Genomic DNA, 21,774 nt, shown 5'->3' with positions numbered 1-21,774 from the left:
CTTCTCTTCTTTTTCCAGACAGAGTTTCTCTGTATAGCCCTAACTGTCCAGGAACTCACTCTGTAATACCATTCTGTAGACCAGGCTGGCCTTGAACTCACAGAGTATCCAGCTGCCTTAGCCTCCCAAGTGCTGAGATTAAAGGCATGGGCCACCACTGGGCTCATTATCTTGAAGAGTGGCACCTGGCTTCTCTCAGGCTCACTGGTCCACACTAACCTCCTTTGTCAGAGGTCATTTACTCAGGCCTGTGTTCTGTCCTAAACAAGCATTCTTCTCTTTTCCACAGTCTAAGTTCTCTTCTCCTTTGGTTAACTGTTCCGTATCCAGCTCATCTCTTCCTGGTTGTAGCGGATGCACTCATGAGAGGACAGGCCCTTCCCCAGTTTCCCTAGCTTCCCTAGCTCCGTGTGCTGTAGCCCCCGCTATTGGGAGCTGCAGCAGCAGGAGAGCGCAAGCCCAGGGATTCCCGGGAAGCCTGGGTAATACAGCAGACTCTGTCCCAAACCAAACAACAGCCAGAAAGCAACAGCAACAGTAACACCGCAAGATCTCCACATAGCTATCTGTTCAGATTGTGGTGTAGTTGGTCATGACCCCAGGGCTGGCTCCACAGTCTTACTTGTGCCAAAGAAACTGCTGCCTTCAGAGAAGTAGTTTCCATTTCCTTGGGGAATGTTTATTTTTAAACCTTAGTCTGGAATTTAAGATAATTGAGAAAAGAATGGGCCAGAGTGGACATAATGCACAAACCCGTAATACCAGTACTGAGAACAGGGAGGCAGAGAGAGTTCAAGGTTAACATAAGCCTGGGCTATATGTGCCAGCATGTGTGACCCTGTCTTACAAAACAAGATGAGAAAAGAATAGGTCAGAGAGGGCTGGAGAGATGGCTCAGCGGTTAAGAGCACTGGCTGCTCTTCCAGAGGTCCTGAGTTCAAATCCCAGCAACCACATGGTGGCTCACAACCATCCGTAATGAAATCTGATGCCCTCTTCTGGGGTGTCTAAAGCCAGCTACAGTGTACTTACANATAATAAATAAATAAATCTGGAGCTCTGTCCCAGGGAGGGCTGGCTGGCTCACAGACCACATTTGCCCTGACACAGCAGGAAGGGTGATGGATCTCTACCAGGCTGCTTTTTATAAGGTTGCTAATGCCATTTATGTGGGTCCCACAGTCATGGCCTAATCTAATCCATGGTCGTCTATCCCCCATCTATCCCTTAATCCTATCAGCTTGTCTGGGAATTGAGGTTTTAACATTTGAATCTTGGGGTACACAGACTACTGTCTCCCATTCTCACATCCAAGGGGATGGATGGGCGTGTGATGTCCTTTAATGCAGGACCTAGGATGCCTTTGAAGTGCTCAGTAAAGCTTGCAGTAGTTAACCTGGCTGTCGACACAGATGAACTACAGGATGGGGTCCTTTGGCGTGTGGTGGTTCCCAGCACTCAGGAGGTAGAAGTAGGAGGCGCAGCCATTCAAAGCCAGCCTCTGCTACACAGTGAACTTGAGGATGGCCTGGCTATACGAGACCCTTTCACATAAAAGGAGACAAACAAACAAGAAGGGAATTAAGAATTGAGAAGTGTTGACTGATTCTGCACTAGCTCGAAACACCCTAAAGATGAAGGGGAAGTTTCACTGATCTTTGCCCCTCCCACTCTTCCATGCTCCTCCCCACAGGAGTCATTTGTAATTATCTAATGGTTCTCCACCTTTCTGTGCTTCAGCTCTTCATAGTCCTCATGTTGTGCTGACCCACCCAACCATAAAAGGACATTCATTGTCACTTCATAACTGTATTTTTGCTACTGTTGTGAATTGTGGTATAAATATCTGTGTTTTCTGGGTGGTCTTAGGAGAACCCTGTGAAAGGGTTATGTGGCACTCACAGGGTGGAGACCCACAGGATGAGAAGCGCTGCTTTAGAGGCAGGCGTCTTTTGTGCTATTTTTTTGTTTGTTTGTTTTTTTCGAGACAGGGTTTCTCTGTATAGCCCTGGCTGTCCTGGAACTCACTCTGTAGACCAGGCTGGCCTCGAACTCAGAAATCCGCCTGCCTCTGCCTCCCGAGTGTTTTTGTGCTATTTAATACCATTGTATAAACACCTGCTCTGGGCAGCGGTAACCCAGGAAGACAGGAAATAGAGGAGAACTCCAGTTTGTCATGTGACCACAATTTCTCCCAAGATGCGCATCTCCGCTTGAGGCCCCACTAGGTCCCTGACGACTCCTCTGGCCTGCTGGTTTCAGTAGTCTTCTGTATGTTTCCCCTGCACGTCCTGAGGTGATTGTCACATCCATACTGTCTGCTTGTTTCCCCTGTAAGCACTCCCAGTGTTGACCAGTGGTCTCTCTCTCACTGGATGCTCAACCAGGAAGCCTGACAGCGTCCTAACTTGTCAATGGTATATTAACACATATGTTATACATCCTTTTCCTTGGGTTGTCCAGTGTGATCTCAGTATCCGTTGTTCTCTGTGTTTAGCATCATGCAGATACTTTAAGTTCCTCCTCCCACCCCATACAGCCACTTCCAGAATTACCTCTAAGTTACAGACCAGACCCTGTCACTTGCAAACCTGTTAGTTTCCCATTGTTTAGAGCAAGGATCTATAAGCTGTAATTGTGGGCAATGCTGGCTGTTCACCTGGGTTTCTGTTTTAAGGTTTATTTGGGGCCAGGGAAGGTGGCTTAGAGGTTAAAAGGGTCTTCTCTTACAGAAGACCTGGGTTCAGTTCCCAGCACCCACATAGTGACTCGTACCTCTGCAGATCCTTCATGCATGTACACCATGCTAAACATTATTTTATATGTGAGTACTCATGGGCATGTGTTTGTGTGCCATGTGTGTGCATGGTGTCCGGGGACAGAGAATGTCAGCCCACTCTTGTGGAGCTGGAGTTCCAGGTGGTAAATGTTGATGATATTGAAGTTGAACTTCCAGTTGAGAGTGCTAGTTCCCCATTCAGAAGCTTGCCATGCATCCAGGGTCTTCATGTATCGGGCCCTTTCTCCTGAGAGGTCTTCAGTTGGTTCCCGTCTACAGGCAGTGAAGGCAGTCTTTTTTTTTTTTTTTTTTGGTCTTTCGAGGCAGAGTCTTCAGTGAGGTCTACACTAATCCGTATTGGGACTAAGGTATTGGCTGCCTTTCTCCATGACCTGGCAACTGTCTTTGGTACCAGTCGGCTCTTCCTTGTGTGGATACAGTTCCCTTTATCTTTGCTACACCTCTTTGCATATCCTTAAACTCATCATTTCGTGTCTTTCTGTCCTATGTCATTATTTCCTTGTCCCTGTGTCCTACTCCATGCCTGGCCCATGTGGTTTAAGCCCAGGAGGGTCACAAATCAGTGTGTGGCAATAACTGCAGTTTCTGCTTCTGGAAGGACTTCCAACTGCACTCTGGGAATGCGATTGCGGATGAGCTTTTGTGAGGAATGAGGTTCTCCTCTGTAGCCTTCAGGTCTTGTTTCACACTGTAGTGACCTTGCTGATACCTGACTTCTCCCTGGTTAATATTGAATCTCTCATTAACAGTCTGATAACACGTCCTCAGGATATCTTTTTTTTTTCTTTTTTGTTTCTCGAGACAGGGTTTCTCTGTATAGCCCTGACTGTCCTGGCACTCAACTTTGTAGACCAGGCTGGCCTCGAACTCAGAAATCCGCCTGCCTCTGCCTCCCGAGTGCTGGGATTAAAGGCGTGTGCCACCACTCCCGGCTTCCTCAGGATATTTTGTTCACAGTGCTAATATTGCCCTCTGTTGTACCAGGTACAAGACTTTGGCTGCTTGGTTACCTTGGTAGCGTGAATAGGTTTTGTACTTTGTTAGGATGTGCGTGGAAGTTCCAGCAGTTACTGCTCCCCTCTGACCTGGTGAAACTGAGCCCCAGTGTTTCCTGTGCAGTGAGCGGCAGCTAGGGTCTCTTCACCATTCACTCAGTCAGCAGCCGCTTTCCCGGATGGTGTTCGTGGGGTCTCCATGCACCAGGCGTTCAGGAGTTTGTCACGGTACTGAAAGACAGTTTACAGTGCCTTGTGTGGGATTATCACCACGGCTTACTCTTCTCCAAGGTTTCCTACCTCAGTGTCCAGCTGACCTGGAATCTCAAACTAGTAAATCCCATGGTTTTCTTGTGTTTCCTAACCTGGGAGTGGAGGCTTTGGGGTTGGAGTGGGGCTGTATAAAAGTGAATCCAGGTCATTGAATTTTCTTGCTCATAAGGTTGAGTCTCCTTCAGGTTCTTGCTACTTTAGAGAAGCAAAATTCAGTGGTTAGGGTTTTGTTTGTTTTTGAGACAGGGTGTCTCAGTAGCCTTAGCTGCCTGGAATTCAAGGTTACAGTTGGCTGGCCAGTCTCGAACTCAGAGATCCGTGTTTCTCTGCCTCCTGGCTGCCAGGATTTAAGGCATGCACTACCTCTACCCAGCTTCAGTGTTTGTTTTTAACTCTTTATTGATTCTTTGTGAATTTCACACCATGCACACCAAACCCACTCATCTCCTGTCTGTTTGCACTCTCCACTCTTGCAACCTCACCCCAGAGGAAAACAAATGTCACTGTGGAAGCTGTCACACGTGACAGTGTGTCCCACAGTGGACCCTTTGGTCCACACTGCTCTTCTTGCAAATGTTCATTACTTGCAATGAGTTGTTGGTCTGGTTCGAGGCTCTGGCTTCGGTTACACTATCATTACGAGATCCTCATAGGATCCATTCCTCTCCTATATATATCCAGTAGATCTCCTATAAGGAGATCTTGCAACTTTGGATCTGTATAACTGGCCCCTTCACGTTTCCAGCCGATCATAGATGGGGTAGATGTTGGGATCAGCCAACTCAAAGCCCTTGATCTGGGCCTGGGTGGTAGCTGAGCTGGTCAGCTCACCAGCTCTCCCTCACCCAGGCTGCCAGGGTGAGCTTTCTAGCCCTGCCCCAGCTAGCTCACCCAGTTCTGAAGCTGGCAAGGGGCAAAGATCAGGGTCAGCTCACCTGTGCCACACCAACAGGGCCCAGGTGAGGTGCAGGGTCCACTCTCCCAAGTGCTGCGGCTGGTGAGGGGCAGGGCCTGCTCTCTTGCCTGTTGTAGGTAGTGAGGGGGATGGGGAAGGGAGGTATCCACACCACCACACAATAGACAAACGATGGGGCAGGGCAGCTCCCCCACACCCACTCCCTTGGAGCAGGCTGGCTCACCCTTGTCTCCACCCCCAGGGTCAGCTCTACTGTGCTGCCCAGGCCAGGTGCAGGCTGGCTCTTAGGAGTGCTACAGCTGGCAAGTCTACAGAGCCCCCAGACAGCAACATGGCTCCAGGCGGCAGTCCAGACCAGGGATGTCCATCTGGCCTTTGTTAGTACCAGGTACCCACTGCTGTAGGGCCACAGACTCGGACCTGACTCTCGCTGGCAGCAAGGGGCAGGACCACCCTAACCTTAGATGGCATCACCAGCCCCTCACAGCAGGCTTTTCCTCACTACCCCAGAGTCTCCAGTCTCTCCTCCTCATTGCTCAGACATCTCTCTGTCTCTGTCTGATCCATCTGTCTACCGCTTACTTGCTCCTCTTGGTGGGCTTCTGGGTGTCCGGGCCTTGTCGAGCTGGACTGGGGATTGTCTTAGACTTACAACGTCTATTCTTACCCTGTTGGTACAGAGATCTTCCTTTTCTTGAAGTCTTGTTTAAACACAAAACAGAGGAGGTGGCCATAGGCCCCCCAGCTTCCGTGTTTTAAGTAAGGGTGTTGTTTTGTTTGGTTGGATCTTTTTAGACGTTATAATGGTTCTGGATCTCCTGTTGGGGTACAGTCCTTTTGTTTTTATTTTAGCATAGTATGCTATTCTTTTTCACTTACCTATTTATTTTGTTGTTGCTTTGAGATGGTCTTACTATGGACCCCTGGCCGAACTCTGCACTCTGGCTGCATCTGTCTCCTGAGCACTGGGATCAAAGGCCTGTGTCCTTGAGGGCTAGTGCGCGTGCCCCTGTGGGCTAGTATGTTACATTATTAACAGTTCTTCATTCCCACTGTTTCTGTCCTTCATTAGCTATTGCTATAGATTAACCTCAAAGCCTAGAGGCTTCAAATGCCTTTTGTTCTGTGGGTAAAGACTTTGGCAAGGGCCCAGCCAAGATGGTGTTTCTCTGCCCCATCTGTCTGGCACCTTCCCTGGGAAGGCTCAGAGCATAGGGTGACACTACATCTGCAAACATAGGGTGAGGCTACATCTGCAAGCATCTTCACTCACACATCTGGCCCTTGAGGCTGTTGGCAGGAACTCAGCTACAACTGTAGTTTCCTCACAGCATGGTAGCTTGGGAGATTTTCCATGCTCACCCGGGACACAGGGGACGCAGGCGTTAGCATCTACAGAACCAGGTGGAAGCTGCAGTGCTTCTTGAGACCGAATCTTAGAAGTTACCCAGTCGTCCTTCCTCCAGTTTGGCTGACCAATCCTTTATTTTTATCAGATTCCAGAGGTGGGAGAAACTGTAGTATAGTCCTGAGTAGACCACTCAAATGCATGGTTCTCCCCTGAATGGAAGGGATGTCAAAGAACTTACAGATAGCCTTTTTATTTTGTTCCCGTTTTGTGATACCGATGATCAAAGCAAGCTCCTCTCCCTTCTTGCCTTTTCTCTACCTCTTGCCCTAACACCTGCTGATGCTAAAATCAAATGACCGTTTAAAGTACAGCGGCTCCCATGGTGTCTAATCAGGGTCCTACATACATTGCAATAGGTTTTGTTTTGCCTTTTTTTAAAATTCGTTTTGTTTTTGAGACAGGATCTCAAATATATAGTCCTGCTGTCTTGTCAATAGGCACTTTTTAAAATGTAGTTTTCCCTAACTATAGTAGATTAAAAACTTAAGGTCATTTAGGATTAAAACTCTTAAGAAAGGAATAAAATTTTTTATTACTTACTTTATTTTGAGACAGGGACTCACTATGGAGCCCTGACTAGTCTACACCTTGCAATGTAGACTAAGCTGGCCTGGAACTCAGAGATCTGCCTGCTTCTATCTCCCAAGTGTTGGGATTCAAAACATTTTCTGGGGCTGGGGAAGTGGCTCAGTGATCACTGGATTATACCTTCCAAAGGACCCAAGTTTGGTTCCTAGCACCCGTGTCAGGTGGCAGATCACTGTAATACTTCCAGCTCCGAGTGATCATGTGTGTTCTCCTAGCATCTGTGGGCACCCCCCCACATACTTACACATAAATAAAAGTTAATCATTTTTAGAAAGCATTTGTTTAGGCTTATTATTTTTTGTCTTTTGATTTCTAGGAACCATTGTTTAATGAGAACTCCACGCGTACAGAGTGAAGATGGCAGGCTTCCTGGATAACTTCCGATGGCCGGAGTGTGAGTGCATTGACTGGAGTGAGCGCAGGAACACGGTGGCCTCCGTGGTCGCGGGGATATTGGTAAGGAGATAGATGCACTGGTGATGTCACAACTTTGCATTCCAATGAATGTCAGTGTCCTTAAATGGTGAACAGCCTTCCAGAGCTCTTCCTCTGTGGTTGAGGATAGGTAATGTTATTATGTAGCCTAGTGGGGGTTCAGTCTGTTTTGGGGTGTGGGGTATCGTGTAGTCCAGGTTGGTTTTGTGTTTCTTGACCTTCAGCCCCTACCTCTCAAGTGTTGGGAGTACAGGTAATTGATGCTACGTTTGGTTTGGTTTGCGCAGTGCTGGGGACTTACGTGTCTAAGCAAGCACTTGACCAGTTGAGCTGTGCCCCCAGCCCCAAGTGCTAGGTTCACTTGATTTTGAGAATGACTTAAGTTTGGGCTCTTCCCTTCAGTTGCAGTACTTACCACAGCCTTTCCCATTTAGTGGAACAGTATCTGTAAGTACTTTGTGGTCCTCCCAGCCTCAGAATCGGATGTCACTCAGAGGCATTGTGACTCACTAAAGACAAGATTATGTCGATAGTGGTGACACCTCAGGTGTTGTTAGCACTGGAGACATAGTAAAGAAGTTTGTGGAGGAGACTTTTCTGTTTCATTTAAGACAGGGTCTTATGTAGCCCAGGCTGGCCCTAAGCTCACTATCTCCAGCATCCTAGGTCAGTCATAAGGGCTAGGGCTGCAGGTGTGAACCACAGGGCGGCGTGGTTACCCTTCTTTCTGTTTGATTTACTTAAATTAGTTTTTTATTATGGAAAGTATTAAGACTATATAAGAAACTAGCTGTACCAACACTCTCTCACTTGCAGACTGGTCATCTAGCTTCACAAATTTTTTGTTTCATTTAATTAATTATTTTGGGTCAAGGTCTTCTGTTGAGGGACCTGCTTAGCTCCCAACCTTGCCTCTGCTTCCTGAACACAGGATTACAGATGGGACCCACCATACCCGACTTACTTTAGTTTGTTGCTATTGTTTTGTAAACAAGACCTGGCCAGTCTTTTATGCTGTGACCATTTTGTCCTGCCTCTGAGGCAGAAAAGACCAGTTACTAAATAGTGATTTATTGATTTATTCAGTAATCTACTTAAAGCTAGCTTGTACTGCCTGTTTGTCAAGCATGGCTTCACTTGCTACCTGGAACAGAGTGACCTGGAGCAATAGCTGAAAAACAAGTTGTTGCCCCTAACAGCCCACATATGCTCCTGAGAACATAGTCAGGACCTGGCATTGAGGCCTGGCTTCCATTCACACACACCCACTGCATTTAAAAAACAAGTTTCATCCTTTCTATTTGTGTAATATGTGACCCCCTGCCCTTACTTTGGAAAAAAAGGGCTTGTTATTTAGCCTAAGCTGGTCTTATTATATAGCCTAGGTTTCAGTTTTTGTTACTTTCTATTTTTTTGGTTTTTTTGAGACAGGGTTTCTCTGTGTCACCCTGGGTGTCCTGGAACTCACTCTGTAGACCTGGCTGGCCTCGAACTCACAGAGATTCACCAGTCTCTGCCTCTGAGTGCTGGGCTTAAAGGTGTGCACCACCACCCAGTATGAGGTCCTCCTGCCTCTGCTGTCTAAATGTTGGAATTACAAGCACACAACACCTGGCCCGGCTTTCTCTCTCTTTTCCTCTCTCCCTTCCTTTTTCTCTCTTTGAAACAGATTTCGCTCTAATCCTGCCTTACCTAGAACTCAGCCCAAAGCCCACTGTGGCCTTGAACTGTAGGCAAGCCTGCATACAGGGACAGTAGTCGGGAGCTGTCATGTCATCTCTCCCTTTTCTCTTGCTTTAGCTTTTTATCACTTGTATTTATTTTTGTGTGGGTGCACTTTGGAGCATGTCTGTAGGTCAGAGGACTTTGGGGACCGGCTCTCCCCTTCTACCGTGTGCATCCCTGGGGTGGGACTCCGGTCGTCAGGCCTGGGGACATGCTTACCTGCTGAGCCATCTGGCTGCTCCTTTTTCTTTTTCGTTTCACACAGGATTTTCTCTCCTGGGTTGGCTTTGAGCTCGCTGTGTAGCCAAGAATGACCTTGTGCTGCCTTGCCTGGCTCGTACAGTGCCAGGGCTTAGACCACGGGCCTCATGCATGCACGAGTTCTGCCAATTAGCTGTGACCTGGGCAGGCTAGCCCTCTAGGTGATTGCTCTGGGACTTTGCTTTTTTATTAAGCAGTTTCCAGGTTTATCTGTTACTTTTCTTAATAAAGGAGGTTGGAGGTTCTTCATATATATTTAAAATGAATTTTGAGCTCTCTAAACATTAGGATTATATAATTCTCTCATTTCTGTCAGTTTAGGAAAAGGTTCTTGCATCCTGTCCCTAATTTCTCTGGGACAGGTTTTAGCACCCCTCTGTTTCGGAATGGTCAGCTTGGTTAACATGGAAAGTTTACATTTTATATCCTCCTGTGCAGTCAGCTACAAGGTATCCAATTAATTGCATAAGCTGTACCAAGCAAGAGCCTATAGTTTGGGACTGTGCTGGCTACTGGTAACTGAGCGTCTGGGCATCCTCTGTGGGCAGAAGTGTGTGGAGCTCTTCAGAGTGGTGAGGAGGGAGGACCTGAGCCAGCCACAAGTAAACTCATCTTACTGAGTCCCCTCAGATTGACAGGACGTTTCACATCGTCAGTTGTACAGAACGGGAAACCAAGGATTCAAGTTTTTATAGGCAATCATCCAAACACAGGAGCAGAAGTTCTTGTCTCACTTAATGCCGGGGGTGGTCGGCATTGCGGAGGCATACTGAGTTTCATGACCTGCCATCTTGGGCTCTGCAGTTTTTTACAGGCTGGTGGATAATGATTGACGCGGCGGTGGTGTACCCTAAGCCTGAGCAGCTGAACCACGCATTCCACACGTGTGGCGTGTTTTCCACGCTGGCGTTCTTCATGTAAGTGTGATGTGATTCTCAGTTCAGCATTGCTTTTCCAAAATCGTCCTCTTCAACTGTTAGTGTTTTTTTTAAAAACAACTTCTAAACTTTATTGATGGACTTGTCTTTAACATAATGAATTTAGTCCCCTTATATTAAAAGTCTTTTTTATAAATTTTTTTTTTGTTTTTTTNTTTTGTTTTGTTTTTTCAAGACAGGGTTTCTCTGTGTAGCTCTGGCTGTCCTGGAACTCACTTTGTAGACCAGGCTGGCCTCGAAATCCACCTGCCTCTGCTTCCCGAGTGCTGGGATCTTTTTTATAAATTTTATGTGCGCAAAGTTTGTGAAAAAAAAAAAGTTAAAAGACACCTACAAAAGGTTTTCAGATTTTTTTTGTGCACTGGAATGTCTGACAAACCTTAAATGGATGTAATCAAGAGAAATGGAGCCTCGGACTGACTTCCTCTGTGACAGTCCCGCATGGTCAGTCTCATCCTCTGTCCTGCACTATCAGAGCATAAGGGAAAGAGTTCCAGTGTCCCAGGGAAGGCTGAGCACCTGGAGAGCAGGTGAACCCCGTGGGACCCGGGTCCTAGAGAGCAGGCATGCCCCACGGGACCCGGGTCCTAGAGAGCAGGCGTGCCCCACGGGACCCGGGTCCTAGAGAGCAGGCGTGCCCCGTGGAACCCGGGTCCTAGAGAGCAGGTGAGCCCCACGGGACCCAGGTCCTAGAGAGCAGGCATGCCCTCTAAATCACAACTTTTGTTGTGGTTTGACAATGCTGCCAAGAAAGAAAAAGTGTCATGGGATAGAAGAGATGACTCCATCTTTAGGGTGTTGGCTGTTCTTACAGGGGACCCCCGATTCAATTCCTAAGCACTCAAGAAGCAGCTCATAACTGAAATTCCAGTTACAGGAAATCTGATGCCCTCTTCTGGCCTCCACAAGCAGCAGGCACAGATGTGGTGTACATATTCAGACAAAACACTGTCCCATACTAAACAAACAAATAAACAAATGGGGAAAAGTCTACTTTTGGAACTGAAAAATACAATTCTTAAATACAAGGAGAAATGATACATGATTCTCTTACAGCTGCTAGAAAGATGTGACTAAATTCTGCACTCGTTCTTAGTTACATAAAAGAATCTCAGGATGGCAAGATGGCGCAGCAGGGATGGGGCTTGCGGCACAAGTCTGGAGCTCTGAGTGTGATCCTCAGGGCCTACTTAAAGGTGGAAGGGGAGAGCCGACTCCACAAAGTTCTTGTCTGACTGCCCCAGGAGAGAAAGGTGCATGTACGCACACGCATGTATGTACATTCATATACACACATGTGCACACTTAGTGGTACATGTCCAAGATACAAATACACATACATACACACACACACACAGAGACATGCACGCATGCTCACACTCACACAAAAATTAAAAAGAAAAAAAAACAACTTTTCAGTTTTTGAGACAGTGTCATTATGTAGCCCTGGCTGTCCTGGAACTCACTCTGTAGACCAAGCTTTCCTCAAACTCAGGGGTCCACCTGCCTCTGCCCCACAAGGGCTGGGATTAAAGTGTGTCCCACCATACCTGACCTAACAGCTTTGTTTTATTCATGTGTTTATTTATTGATTCCTTTATTTTGAGATAGGGTCTCTGTATGCTGCCCTATTAGAACTTGCCATGTAAACCAGAAAGTTTATATTAAGAAAGATAAAACTGCTGGCTATCCTTCAAACTACAAGTAAGCACCCCTTCTAGCGGCACACCTTCGCCCCTCCCTCCCTCCCTTTCCCTCTCTCTCCCTCCCCTTCCCTCTCTTCCTCTCTCCTTCCCTCTCTCCCTCCCTCTGTTTCCCTTTCTCCCTTCTCCATTTCTCTCTCAATTCAACCCATAGCCTTGTGTATACTAATAATGTGCTTTGACACTAAGCTATACTCCAGTGTCTATGTATTTTAACAATTTTAAATAGTTTTTAATTTTATTTAATGTGTATAGGTGGTTTGGCCTACATGTATGTATTCCAAATGTGCGCAGTACCTGTAGCAGCCAGAAGAGGGCATTGGATCCTCTGGAACTGGAGTTACAAATGGTTGTGAGCTACCATGTGGGTTCTGGGTTCTTTAACAGACAACTCCTAACCATTGAGCCGTCTCCAGCTGCATCTCTTTAATTATCATCATGAAAACTTTAAAATGGGATAAATAACACAGACTCATCTGTATACACATGTATAAAATAGGTAAAGAAATGAGAAGCTAGGTGTGGTGGCTCACGCCTTAGTCCCAGCATTTGGGAGGCAGAGCAGGTGGGTAGGTCTCTGAATTGGATGTCAGCGTAGTCTCTATAACAGGGCTGGATAGTAGGACCCTGTCTCTGAAGAAAGAAAAGGGGCGGTGGAAAGAAGGTTAGCGCCTGTCTCAGAGGCTCCGGTGTGGTTTGGGGTGTGCTTAGTGGAAAACAAAAGGAATAATATTTTTGCACTAGAATTTCTTTTAACTCCTTAGCTCTGCTTAGGAAATCGCCTGTTTCTCTCTCAAATGCTATGCGAATGCCTGTGTAATTGTGCTGATGAGAGGGCTCACTGGCTGATCTTGTCTGCAGGATAAATGCTGTGTCTAATGCCCAGGTGCGAGGTGACAGCTATGAAAGCGGCTGCTTAGGACGAACCGGTAAGAGGTGAAGGAGATGCAGGAACACTCGCGGAGCAGGGACAAGTCCCTGGAAAGGCAGAGCTTCCTCAGGAGTCTCTAGGTTTATTTTATGTGTGTGGGTGCTTTGCTCGTATGTACACAAGTGCACTGTGTGCGGTACGTGATGCCAAGGAGGCCAGAAGATATCAGAACTGAGGTATGAACAGTGAGCTGCCACAGGTGCTGGGAACGGAACCTGGCTCCTCTGCAAGAGCAGCAAGTACTCATAGCTGCTGGTCTCCGGCCCTACACCTTCATTTTTTAGGACAGGGTCTCTCGTTGTTCTGGAGTTCATCGGTTTGGCTGGCAGTAGGATCCAGGGATCTGCCCATTTCCACCCAGACACTGCCCCTGAACCTGGCAAGAGTGTTGTGGGTTGGCTTCCTTTAGCAGCAGAGCAACCTTTCTGTCTGTAGAGTAACTGCTGTGTAAAGCCTTCGGGGTTCTCCAGATGCCTGCCACTGAGTCGAGGGCAGCGGTGGCCATCTGATACTCAGTTATCCCATCCTTTGAGTTAGGGTTTAATAAGCCGGTTTAGCAAGGTGATTGCCACTGGCATTTCCTTAACTTGCTCAGGAATTAGTTTCTCAACAGCTAACTAGTCTCCTTTCTAAGTTGTCTAATCCTTTTTACCCTTTTTGTTTTGGGTTGTGTGTGTTCATATGTGTGTTTAGTGTCTGTGTTTGTCTGTGTCTGTGAGAGTTCGAGAGCTCACTTTAAATGTGTGCGTGTATTTTAAATCTTCATGTAGTTAAGTGTTGTAGCAGGAATATGCAGGATTCACTAAGTCAGCTACTTCTAATGCTGCAGGATTGTAAGACATTATAGCTCTGTATAATGCTGCAGGAGTGTAAGACATTATAGCTCTGTGTAATGCTGTAGGAGTGTAAGACATAGCTCTATGTAGCTGCAGGAGTGTAAGACATTATAGCTCTGTAGTTGCAGGAGTGTAAGGCATTATAGCTCTGTATAATGCTGTAGGAGTGTAAGACATTATAGCTCTGTGTAGCTGTAGGAGTGTAAGACATTATAGCTCTGTGAAGCTGCAGGAGTGTAAGGCATTATAGCTCTGTTTAATGCTGTAGGAGTGTAAGGCATTATATGTAGCTGCAGGAGTGTAATACATTCTAGCTCTGTGTAATGCTGTAGGAGTGTAAGACATTATAGCTCTATGTAGCTGCAGGAGTGTAGGACATTATAGCTCTGTAGTTGCAGGATTGTAAGGCATTATAGCTCTGTGTATTGCTGCGGGATTTTAAGGAAGCTCTCCCCCCCCCCCCCCGCAGGTGCTCGGGTCTGGCTCTTCATTGGGTTTATGCTGATGTTTGGGTCACTCATCGCCTCCATGTGGATCCTTTTTGGTGCATATGTTACTCAAAGTAAGTACGCATTTCTCCTTTATATTACAGGCGGACTTTATGTTTGGCTTCATCTGTCTGGTCCGTTTGGAGTTACTATTACTGTGATTATTGAATTAGGTTAAGTTCTTCCTCTGGGTAAAGACACACTAATTCATAGAACCTGTTTAGTGAGTGTATTGGTTCATAGAAAAACCACAGGCCCTAACCAGTCCAGACCCTCCAGCCATCTCTAGAGTTCCGGATTGACTTTCCTTGGGCAGCTGAGTTCTTAAACTCACTGGGGACCACAGTGAGAAAGTAAGAAAGGGATACAGGTCTACTGTATGCATTCACTTGTACACAGTTCAAAGTTCTTAGACCCAGAATACTGAAAAATCAAGCTTTTCTTTACTAGTGTACAATAAAACCAGATCTAAATAGACATATGGCTCATTCTCTCTTTATTTCATTTATTCTAAGTATTCAAAGTGTTTTATTGCAGGAGTGGATTTGAATTAAGTGTATTTGACTGTGGCTGCTAAGCCAGAGCCAGCTAGGGTGCTATAAAATACCAATTAATTTTTAGCTTGTTTCCAGACTAAGAACTCAGAAAGACAGCACTAGGTGATAGGTCTTCTCATTTCATCTGAGAAACAGACAAGCCGTTGACAGTTGCTGAAGAGAAAGTAGGACTAAGCCAGCATTCCGGTGCAGCATCGGCTCTGCTTAGTTCTCATCTTAATCTTAAAGCCCAGCACACAGTGAGAGGCTTCTCAGCTATGGCCTCATGTGATCTCCGCAGTGGCGCCCGGTCCGTGTGCTTTGCTACATAGAAAGTGAGCTTTCTCTCATTTCAGGGGCCACTGCTAACGTGTTTCAGATTTCATCATAGAAGCTTCTTGAACTATTAATACTTAAGCAGCTACCACTTACGTATACATTGAACATCTCTAATCTGATTTGAAATCCAAATTGCTCCAAAATTGGAAACATTCTGAGTTCTGATCTGACACAAGTCTCAAAGTCAACCCCTGACCTCCTGACCTTGTGTGATGGATGGAGTCAAACAGGTGCACTAAAAACTTGTATAAAATCGCTTTCAAACTGTGTGTGAAGGCACAAACGCAACATAACTGAACTTCATGTTCACACCTGAGTCCTACTCCTAAGATTGCTATATGCAAGTATCCCCGAATCTAAAAACAGAACCCTGACCCCAAGAGTTTTAAATAAGGTGTATGCATCTGGTATCAAGTAATGGTCCAAGGCAGGCGGATTTCTGAGTTCGAGGCCAGCCTGGTCTACAGAGTGAGTTCCAGGACAGCCAGGGCTATACAGAGAAACCCTGTCTCGAAAAAAACAAAACAAAACAAAACCAAAAACAAACAAACAAACAAAAAAACAAGTAACAGTCCAAGTACAGTTGCAGCCGTTAGACAGAGTAGCCCACTTAATCCTCACTCCTGTGGGGTGTCCTTGATAGAATGCCCATTCTACAGATGAGAAAGTTAAGATCCTGAGATTTAGTAATCTGCTCAAGGATATGCATTTAGTCAGTAACAGAATTAGGATTATCACCAAGAACTTGGCTCAGACTTGGAGCCCTCCAGCCAACCTGCTGTTTGTTTCTATGCTCTCAAAAGACTGAAATGTAAACCAGCTTCTTTATGATGGCCAGTGGTTTTTACACCAGTAGTTACAATTTAACAAAGTTCCCATCTTCCTACAGATACTTAGCTGATTGCTTCAGACAGGAAGAGAGCATGACGGCTCCTTTGTGTCACTCAGGGTTCCCATGATCTCACACATGAGTCAGCAGATTTAAGTAATCAACAATGTAGCCAACCTCTGTATTTCTATACTGGCCTTCCCAGGGAATGATGTGCTTTCTTGGCACTGTTTGTTTTTGAGACCATGACCCACTGTTTCCCAGGCTGGCCCACTATTTCCCAGGCTGACCCACTGTTTCCCAGGCTGGCCCACTGTGTCCCAGGCTGACCCACTGTGTCCCAGGCTGACCCACTGTGTCCCAGGCTGGCCCCCGTTTTCACTCTTTCTTGGGCTGAAGTGTTCCTGCTGCTGAGTCTCTACATAGCTGACACTGTGGTGTCCAGTCCTACACCTTTGTGGCTTGAGCCATATGAGCTAGACAGAGAGTTCACTGGCATTTATTTAGAGTAAAAGTAACCTTTTGTTTTAGGGAATGAAATTATTTCATTGTAGACATCTTAGAGTTGAGGTAAATGTCCTGTGTTCTGACACTAAGAGCATGTGTGCTCTGAACTGCACAAGCTGTGCCGCTCCCCTCCTCTGCTGCCCCCTCACTCCCCACCCCCATCCCCCTCCTCCACTGCCCCCCTCCTCTGCTGCCCCCCTCCTCTAATCTGTTTCTTTCTTTGTGTGCAGATATTGATGTTTACCCTGGACTAGCTGTGTTCTTTCAAAATGCTCTTATATTTTTTAGGTAAGTTGTCTAATTTCCTTTCCTTTTACATTTTTAAAAAGATTAATTTTATGTGTATGCATGAGTGACTGCATGTATACATGTGTACTGTGTGCATGCTGGTATGGTACCCGGGAGGCCTGAAGAGTGTACCCACTCCCCACGAACTGGAATTGCAGGGGGCTGAGCCACGATGTGCTGTTGGGTTAGCTACAAAAGCAGCAAGTGCTCTCAGCTGCTGAGTCATCTTTCTAGCTCCAAGGTACCTCGTTTCTCATTTATACCTAAAACATTTACAGAATCCTGTGTCAACAGCATCCTAAGAGTATCATAGCCATGGAGCATTAGTGGCACTTTTAGCCAGGGCCCTGCATGTGCCAAGACCTTCATCTGGACAGTCTTCTCATCCCTGTCCAGTTTGTTACTACTTAGGAAGGTACCACATGACCTTCCGTTTGTAGAGGACACAAGCTCAGAGCTCCTGAAAGACACCGCAAGTAAATGCAAAGCCGGAGCGTAAGTCCAGATTGTTGCTGCCATAGCCTGTGCTTTGCTGAATAAAACAGTGCACACTTATACGAAAGAAAAGGGAGAGGTGAATCTGTGAGTTGGAGGGCAGCCAGGGCTACACAGTGAGACCTGCCTCCAAAAAAGAAAGGGGAAACCCTGTACCTAGCACTGTTGGGACTTGAGTTGTCTAGACAACTTAAAGTGAGTGTAGAAGTAACATTATACTAAGTTTTTCTTAGAAGAAACTTGTTAGAGCCCCTCTCTCACGGGAGCCCTGCCCGCTGTACTTGTCCAGTGTGAGAGGGTTCTGTGCACTACAGGGCTGCTTTCTGTCCAAACCACAGACGCTCAACTCTGCACACCTTTACTATTGGCCACCGTTGTAGCAATGCGGCAGTGTGGGGTGGTTTTCTTCATGTTTCCCTGGCCTTGTGTTTTGCTTTTCCACTGTCTTCTCTCTGTGTGCGTGGTTTCCAGTGTTCTGTCCTGAAGCTTCCGCAGCGTCCCAGTGGGCCGCTCACCCCACACACTGGATTTTCCGCCCTAGAAGCTCAACTGTGGTCTTTGGTGTTTTCTGTGTCTCTCCTTAGCACCCCTGACAGTTTATAACCTTTTTGCTACCCATATCGAAGGCCTGGGCTGAATTAATGTAATGTGTTGACTATTTCTATTTACTTCTCAGTTTGGGTTAGTTCTTCCATTTGCAGCTTTCCATGCAGTTTGTTGGGGTTGTAGTTTTTGGTATTCTGTTTTGATAGTGTTTTTGAGCCCAAGTTTCATGTATCCTAGGCTGGCCTCAGGCTCACTATAGCTGAGGATGGCCCTGAACTCCTGTTATGCCTGCCTTACCTCCCAGGTGCTGGGATGGTGAGCATCGGCTCCTGCTGATGCTATGACCAACACCTCCCACCACTCCCTCAAAGCATGGTCTATGGTTGGACTGTGACAGTGTCAGTTATGTCCCTCAGTATGCTCTGTTCCATGAGGAGCGCATCTGTTCATTTAGATTCAGCCATATTCCAGCACTTAGCCAGAGGCCTGGTGCATCCCAGGATTCAGCCTGCAGTGAAGCTGAAGGATAGAGATATATCCGGTCTGTGCAAGGATGTTTCGGTGACAGACAGAGGTGCTCTTAGAACTGTAAAGTGGCCTGTGCCCACTAACCACACAAGGCAGCCTCTGTCTCCCACACTTCCCTCGGCAGTGGCTGTCTTGGTGTTACGAGGGTGTTCTTCAGGCAGACATGAGCGTGCGTCTGCTTTCCAGAAGGAGCAGTTCCTCCCCAGCACCTCTGAGCGTGCCCTGGCTTTAGGTCTTCAAGCCATGTGGGGGGTGAGCTCTGTGCTGCTTGTTCGTGTGTCTCACAGCTTTATCCATCCCTTTCCAGCACTCTGATCTACAAATTTGGAAGAACTGAAGAGCTCTGGGCCTGAGATCACTGCATACCGCCCCGTCCTCTTGTGTTCCATGGCGAGCTCCGTTATCTCTAGTATACGATGTTACAGATTGCCAAATGGAGTGTCGTGTGCTCAGGGCTTCGTTTCTTCAGAGTTTTGCGCCCTGAGTTTTGAATTGCTTTTGCAAAATGTCTGACTTGGTTTTTCATCAACTAGACAAGTTAATATGTTGATAATACATCACTACATATACATGATGCTGAATGTCAGGTTTTTATTCCCAAGACTAAGATTGGTATGGATCCCGAGCCAGGGTTATATTGTCTTGGTGTTTAGAGGTAAATACTCTGTCTTGGTATCTCTGATGTTTGAAAATGTGCAAAATCCATAGCTCCAAGTCTCTAGAGGCCCTGAGCCATTAACAAAGGCATTTCTGCCAGGTGTAATTTATTTTGACTTAGAAATGAGTTTTGTTTTTTTTTTTTTTAAGGAAAAGAATGTTTGTTTGTGCATATGTATTAAAGAGCTGGACTTTTTATATGAAGATTTTTTTAAATACCCAAAGGACTAGTTTGAAAGCCCTCTTTGCAAAGAATTTCTCTAACTTGACTTTTGTTTGAGAAGTGATAATACAGAGATAAACTCCATTTTGTAAAACAGACAGTAGGCAACTGAGCCATGTCCTTCCACTGCTTGCCACCGTCTAGCAGTACCACACAGCAAGGGACCCTGTAGCAGCCGCAGTTTAGATGCATGGCCACGTGGAATAACTAGCTAAAGACCTCTTCCCAAAGGGCGCTGTGACCTACGAAAGGTCAGCTGCTTCATTCACTTTGTTCTGACTCCTTCTGTGTAGCTCTCAGGCTCTGGGCGGCCAGCTGCTGCAGAATACAAGTATCCTGTACTGAAGGTTCACACTCCACGCCAGACCCTCCTTCCCGTGTTTGAGTGCTGTGCTTGCCCCACGTATATTTCTGTGGACCTTTCCCTTGGGCCAAGGTTTTGTGTTGCACTTTTAACCCCAGAGGATTTTTATAAGACATTTTGCTGTAAAGCAGTAGTAAGGATGGTAGTAGTGCACCTCCCATGCAGGCCTTACTTTACTTAGCGGCCTCTCTGAGAGGCCCCTCCAAACAGCGTGTGAAGCGGCTGCTGATCGTTGAGCTTCATCCTGATGCATCTTGCTTCATTACTTTCCCATCAGTCCCTCAAAATGCCAGCTTTGTCTAGCTCCCAGCGAACTAGAAAGCTAGCCACACGTTTCCATTCTTAGAACTAATGCAATAAATACTCCCCCTCACACACGCTGCACAGTTAGGTGTGCTGGGGGAAGTGACCTGTACAACCCTGCTCTGCATCCTCCACTGTCCAAGAACACTCATAAACAAGGAGAGGACACAGTCTACACAGCGTGCTAATGCGGAGGTCTATGAAGGGCAGCCCTGATGACCGACTGAAAATGGCGGTGACTTCTCTATTCATGAATTTTGTTTTAATTGTGAGCAAATCTGTTGATTTCCTCTGTTGTTTCATTAAATGAGAGATGAAGTTAGTATCCTCTTACAGATATTATGAGTCAGTAGAATTCTTGATAATCATATAAAATGCACATGGTTCTTTCTCTCAATAAAGGTCTCACTGTTGTTCAAACTTGACATGGAATCTGAGTCTTTTTTTATGGGGGCCATTGTCAGAGCGTTCTGGAGTCCGTTCTGTGCGGGCTGTATTGTCAGAGCGTTCTCTAGACCATTCTCAGATCCTCACTGTTACTTTTTTTTTTTTTTTTGGTTGTTTTGAGACAGGGTCTCACTATGTAGCCCTGGCTACCCTTAGACTTCAAATGTAGACCAGGTTGACCTTGATCTGACTGCCTCTGGTTCCCAAGTTCGAGGATTAAAGACATGGGCACCACTCATAATCCGAGTTACTGTGTGTGTGATGTGTGTGTGTGTGTGGAGGCCAGAGGTCAGCCTCAGATGTTCCTCAGAACTGTCTCCCTTGTCTTTTGCGGCAGTTCCTCACTGGGACCTGGGGATTCACAAGTCGGGCTGGCTGTTCATCTGCAGGAACCCCGCTGTCTCTGCCTGCCTAGCTCTGTGAGTGCAGGAATGTGCCATCATGCCTGGGTTCTGTGGACGAAATTCAGCTATAAATGCTTGCCTGGCAGGCTCTGTACCAACTGAGGTGTTTCCTCGGACCCCCTTGCTGCATTAACTTTTCTTTCGCCGCTGATGAAGACACGAGAAGATTTTTCCATCGTGAGATTTGTTTTTCCTCTCTAAGAAACTGATACGCATAAACTGAATTTTCAGGGCTGAAAGGCTGATGATATCTAAGCACATAGCTTGGCCTCTTAAGTAGGAAACTCAAGAGTGTTTGCCATGGACAAATTTATGTTCTCTGCATTTCCAGTCAATTCAGGATCATGTAACATAGTTTATGTGCTTAAATGTCTTTTCTGCATGTATGTATAGGAACCACTTGTGAACCCAGTACAAGGAGAGGCCAGAAGACAGTGTCAGATTCCCTGGAACTGGAGTTACAGACGATTGTGAGCTGCTGTGTGTGCTCTGTGAACCAAACCTGAGCTGTCAGCAAGAGCAGCCAGTGCTCTTAACTGCTGAGCCATCTCTCCAGCACAGCGTTTTAATTCATCATTTTAGATTTAAACACGTCATAGGAAGGAGAGAGTTTCTGCCAGTCTCACCGGTTTATCCCGGGTCTTCTCTGTGCTGTCCTGGGTACTCTTGAGTGCTCTTCTGATCTAAATCGTGAAGGTTTGCTGGTGCTGGTGCTGGTGCTGGTGCTGGTAGTGCTGGTGGTGATGCTGGTGATGCTGGTGGTGGTGGTGCTGGTGGTGGTGGTGATGCTGGTGGTGGTGCTGGTAGTGCTGGTGGTGATGCTGGTGGTGGTGCTGGTGGTGGTGGTGATGCTGGTGGTGGTGCTGGTAGTGCTGGTGGTGGTGATGATGGTGGTGGTGATGATGGTGGTGGTCGTGGTGGTGGTGGACACCTTTAATCTCAGTACTTGGAGGCAGAGGCAGGTGGTTCTCTATGAGTTCAAGGCCAGTCTGTTGTATAGAACCAATT

At 46.5% G+C, this 21,774-nt stretch overlaps 1 protein-coding gene across 2 annotated transcripts in view; it reads left to right on the top strand.

Annotated features, from left to right (window-relative positions):
• Tmem50b (transmembrane protein 50B) overlaps positions 1–20,330 on the top strand; it is a 28,267-nt gene extending 7,937 nt beyond the window's left edge. For both annotated transcript variants that reach the window (XM_021209814.2, XM_029544885.1), the window contains exons 2-7: positions 7,300–7,439; positions 10,209–10,321; positions 12,907–12,974; positions 14,282–14,374; positions 16,742–16,799; positions 18,676–20,330. In XM_021209814.2, coding sequence (XP_021065473.1) covers positions 7,341–7,439; positions 10,209–10,321; positions 12,907–12,974; positions 14,282–14,374; positions 16,742–16,799; positions 18,676–18,721 — 477 coding nt within the window. In that variant the 5' untranslated portion in view covers positions 7,300–7,340 and the 3' untranslated portion in view covers positions 18,722–20,330. The remainder of the gene's footprint in view (positions 1–7,299; positions 7,440–10,208; positions 10,322–12,906; positions 12,975–14,281; positions 14,375–16,741; positions 16,800–18,675) is intronic.
• The last annotated feature ends 1,444 nt before the right edge of the window (positions 20,331–21,774 follow it).

The sequence above is a fragment of the Mus pahari genome, chromosome 12 (assembly GCF_900095145.1).
Source record: "Mus pahari chromosome 12, PAHARI_EIJ_v1.1, whole genome shotgun sequence".
In the NCBI taxonomy this organism is placed as follows: Eukaryota; Metazoa; Chordata; class Mammalia; order Rodentia; family Muridae; genus Mus; species Mus pahari.
Note: the sequence above shows the minus strand (reverse complement) of the source record. Positions and strands in the feature narration are given on the sequence as shown.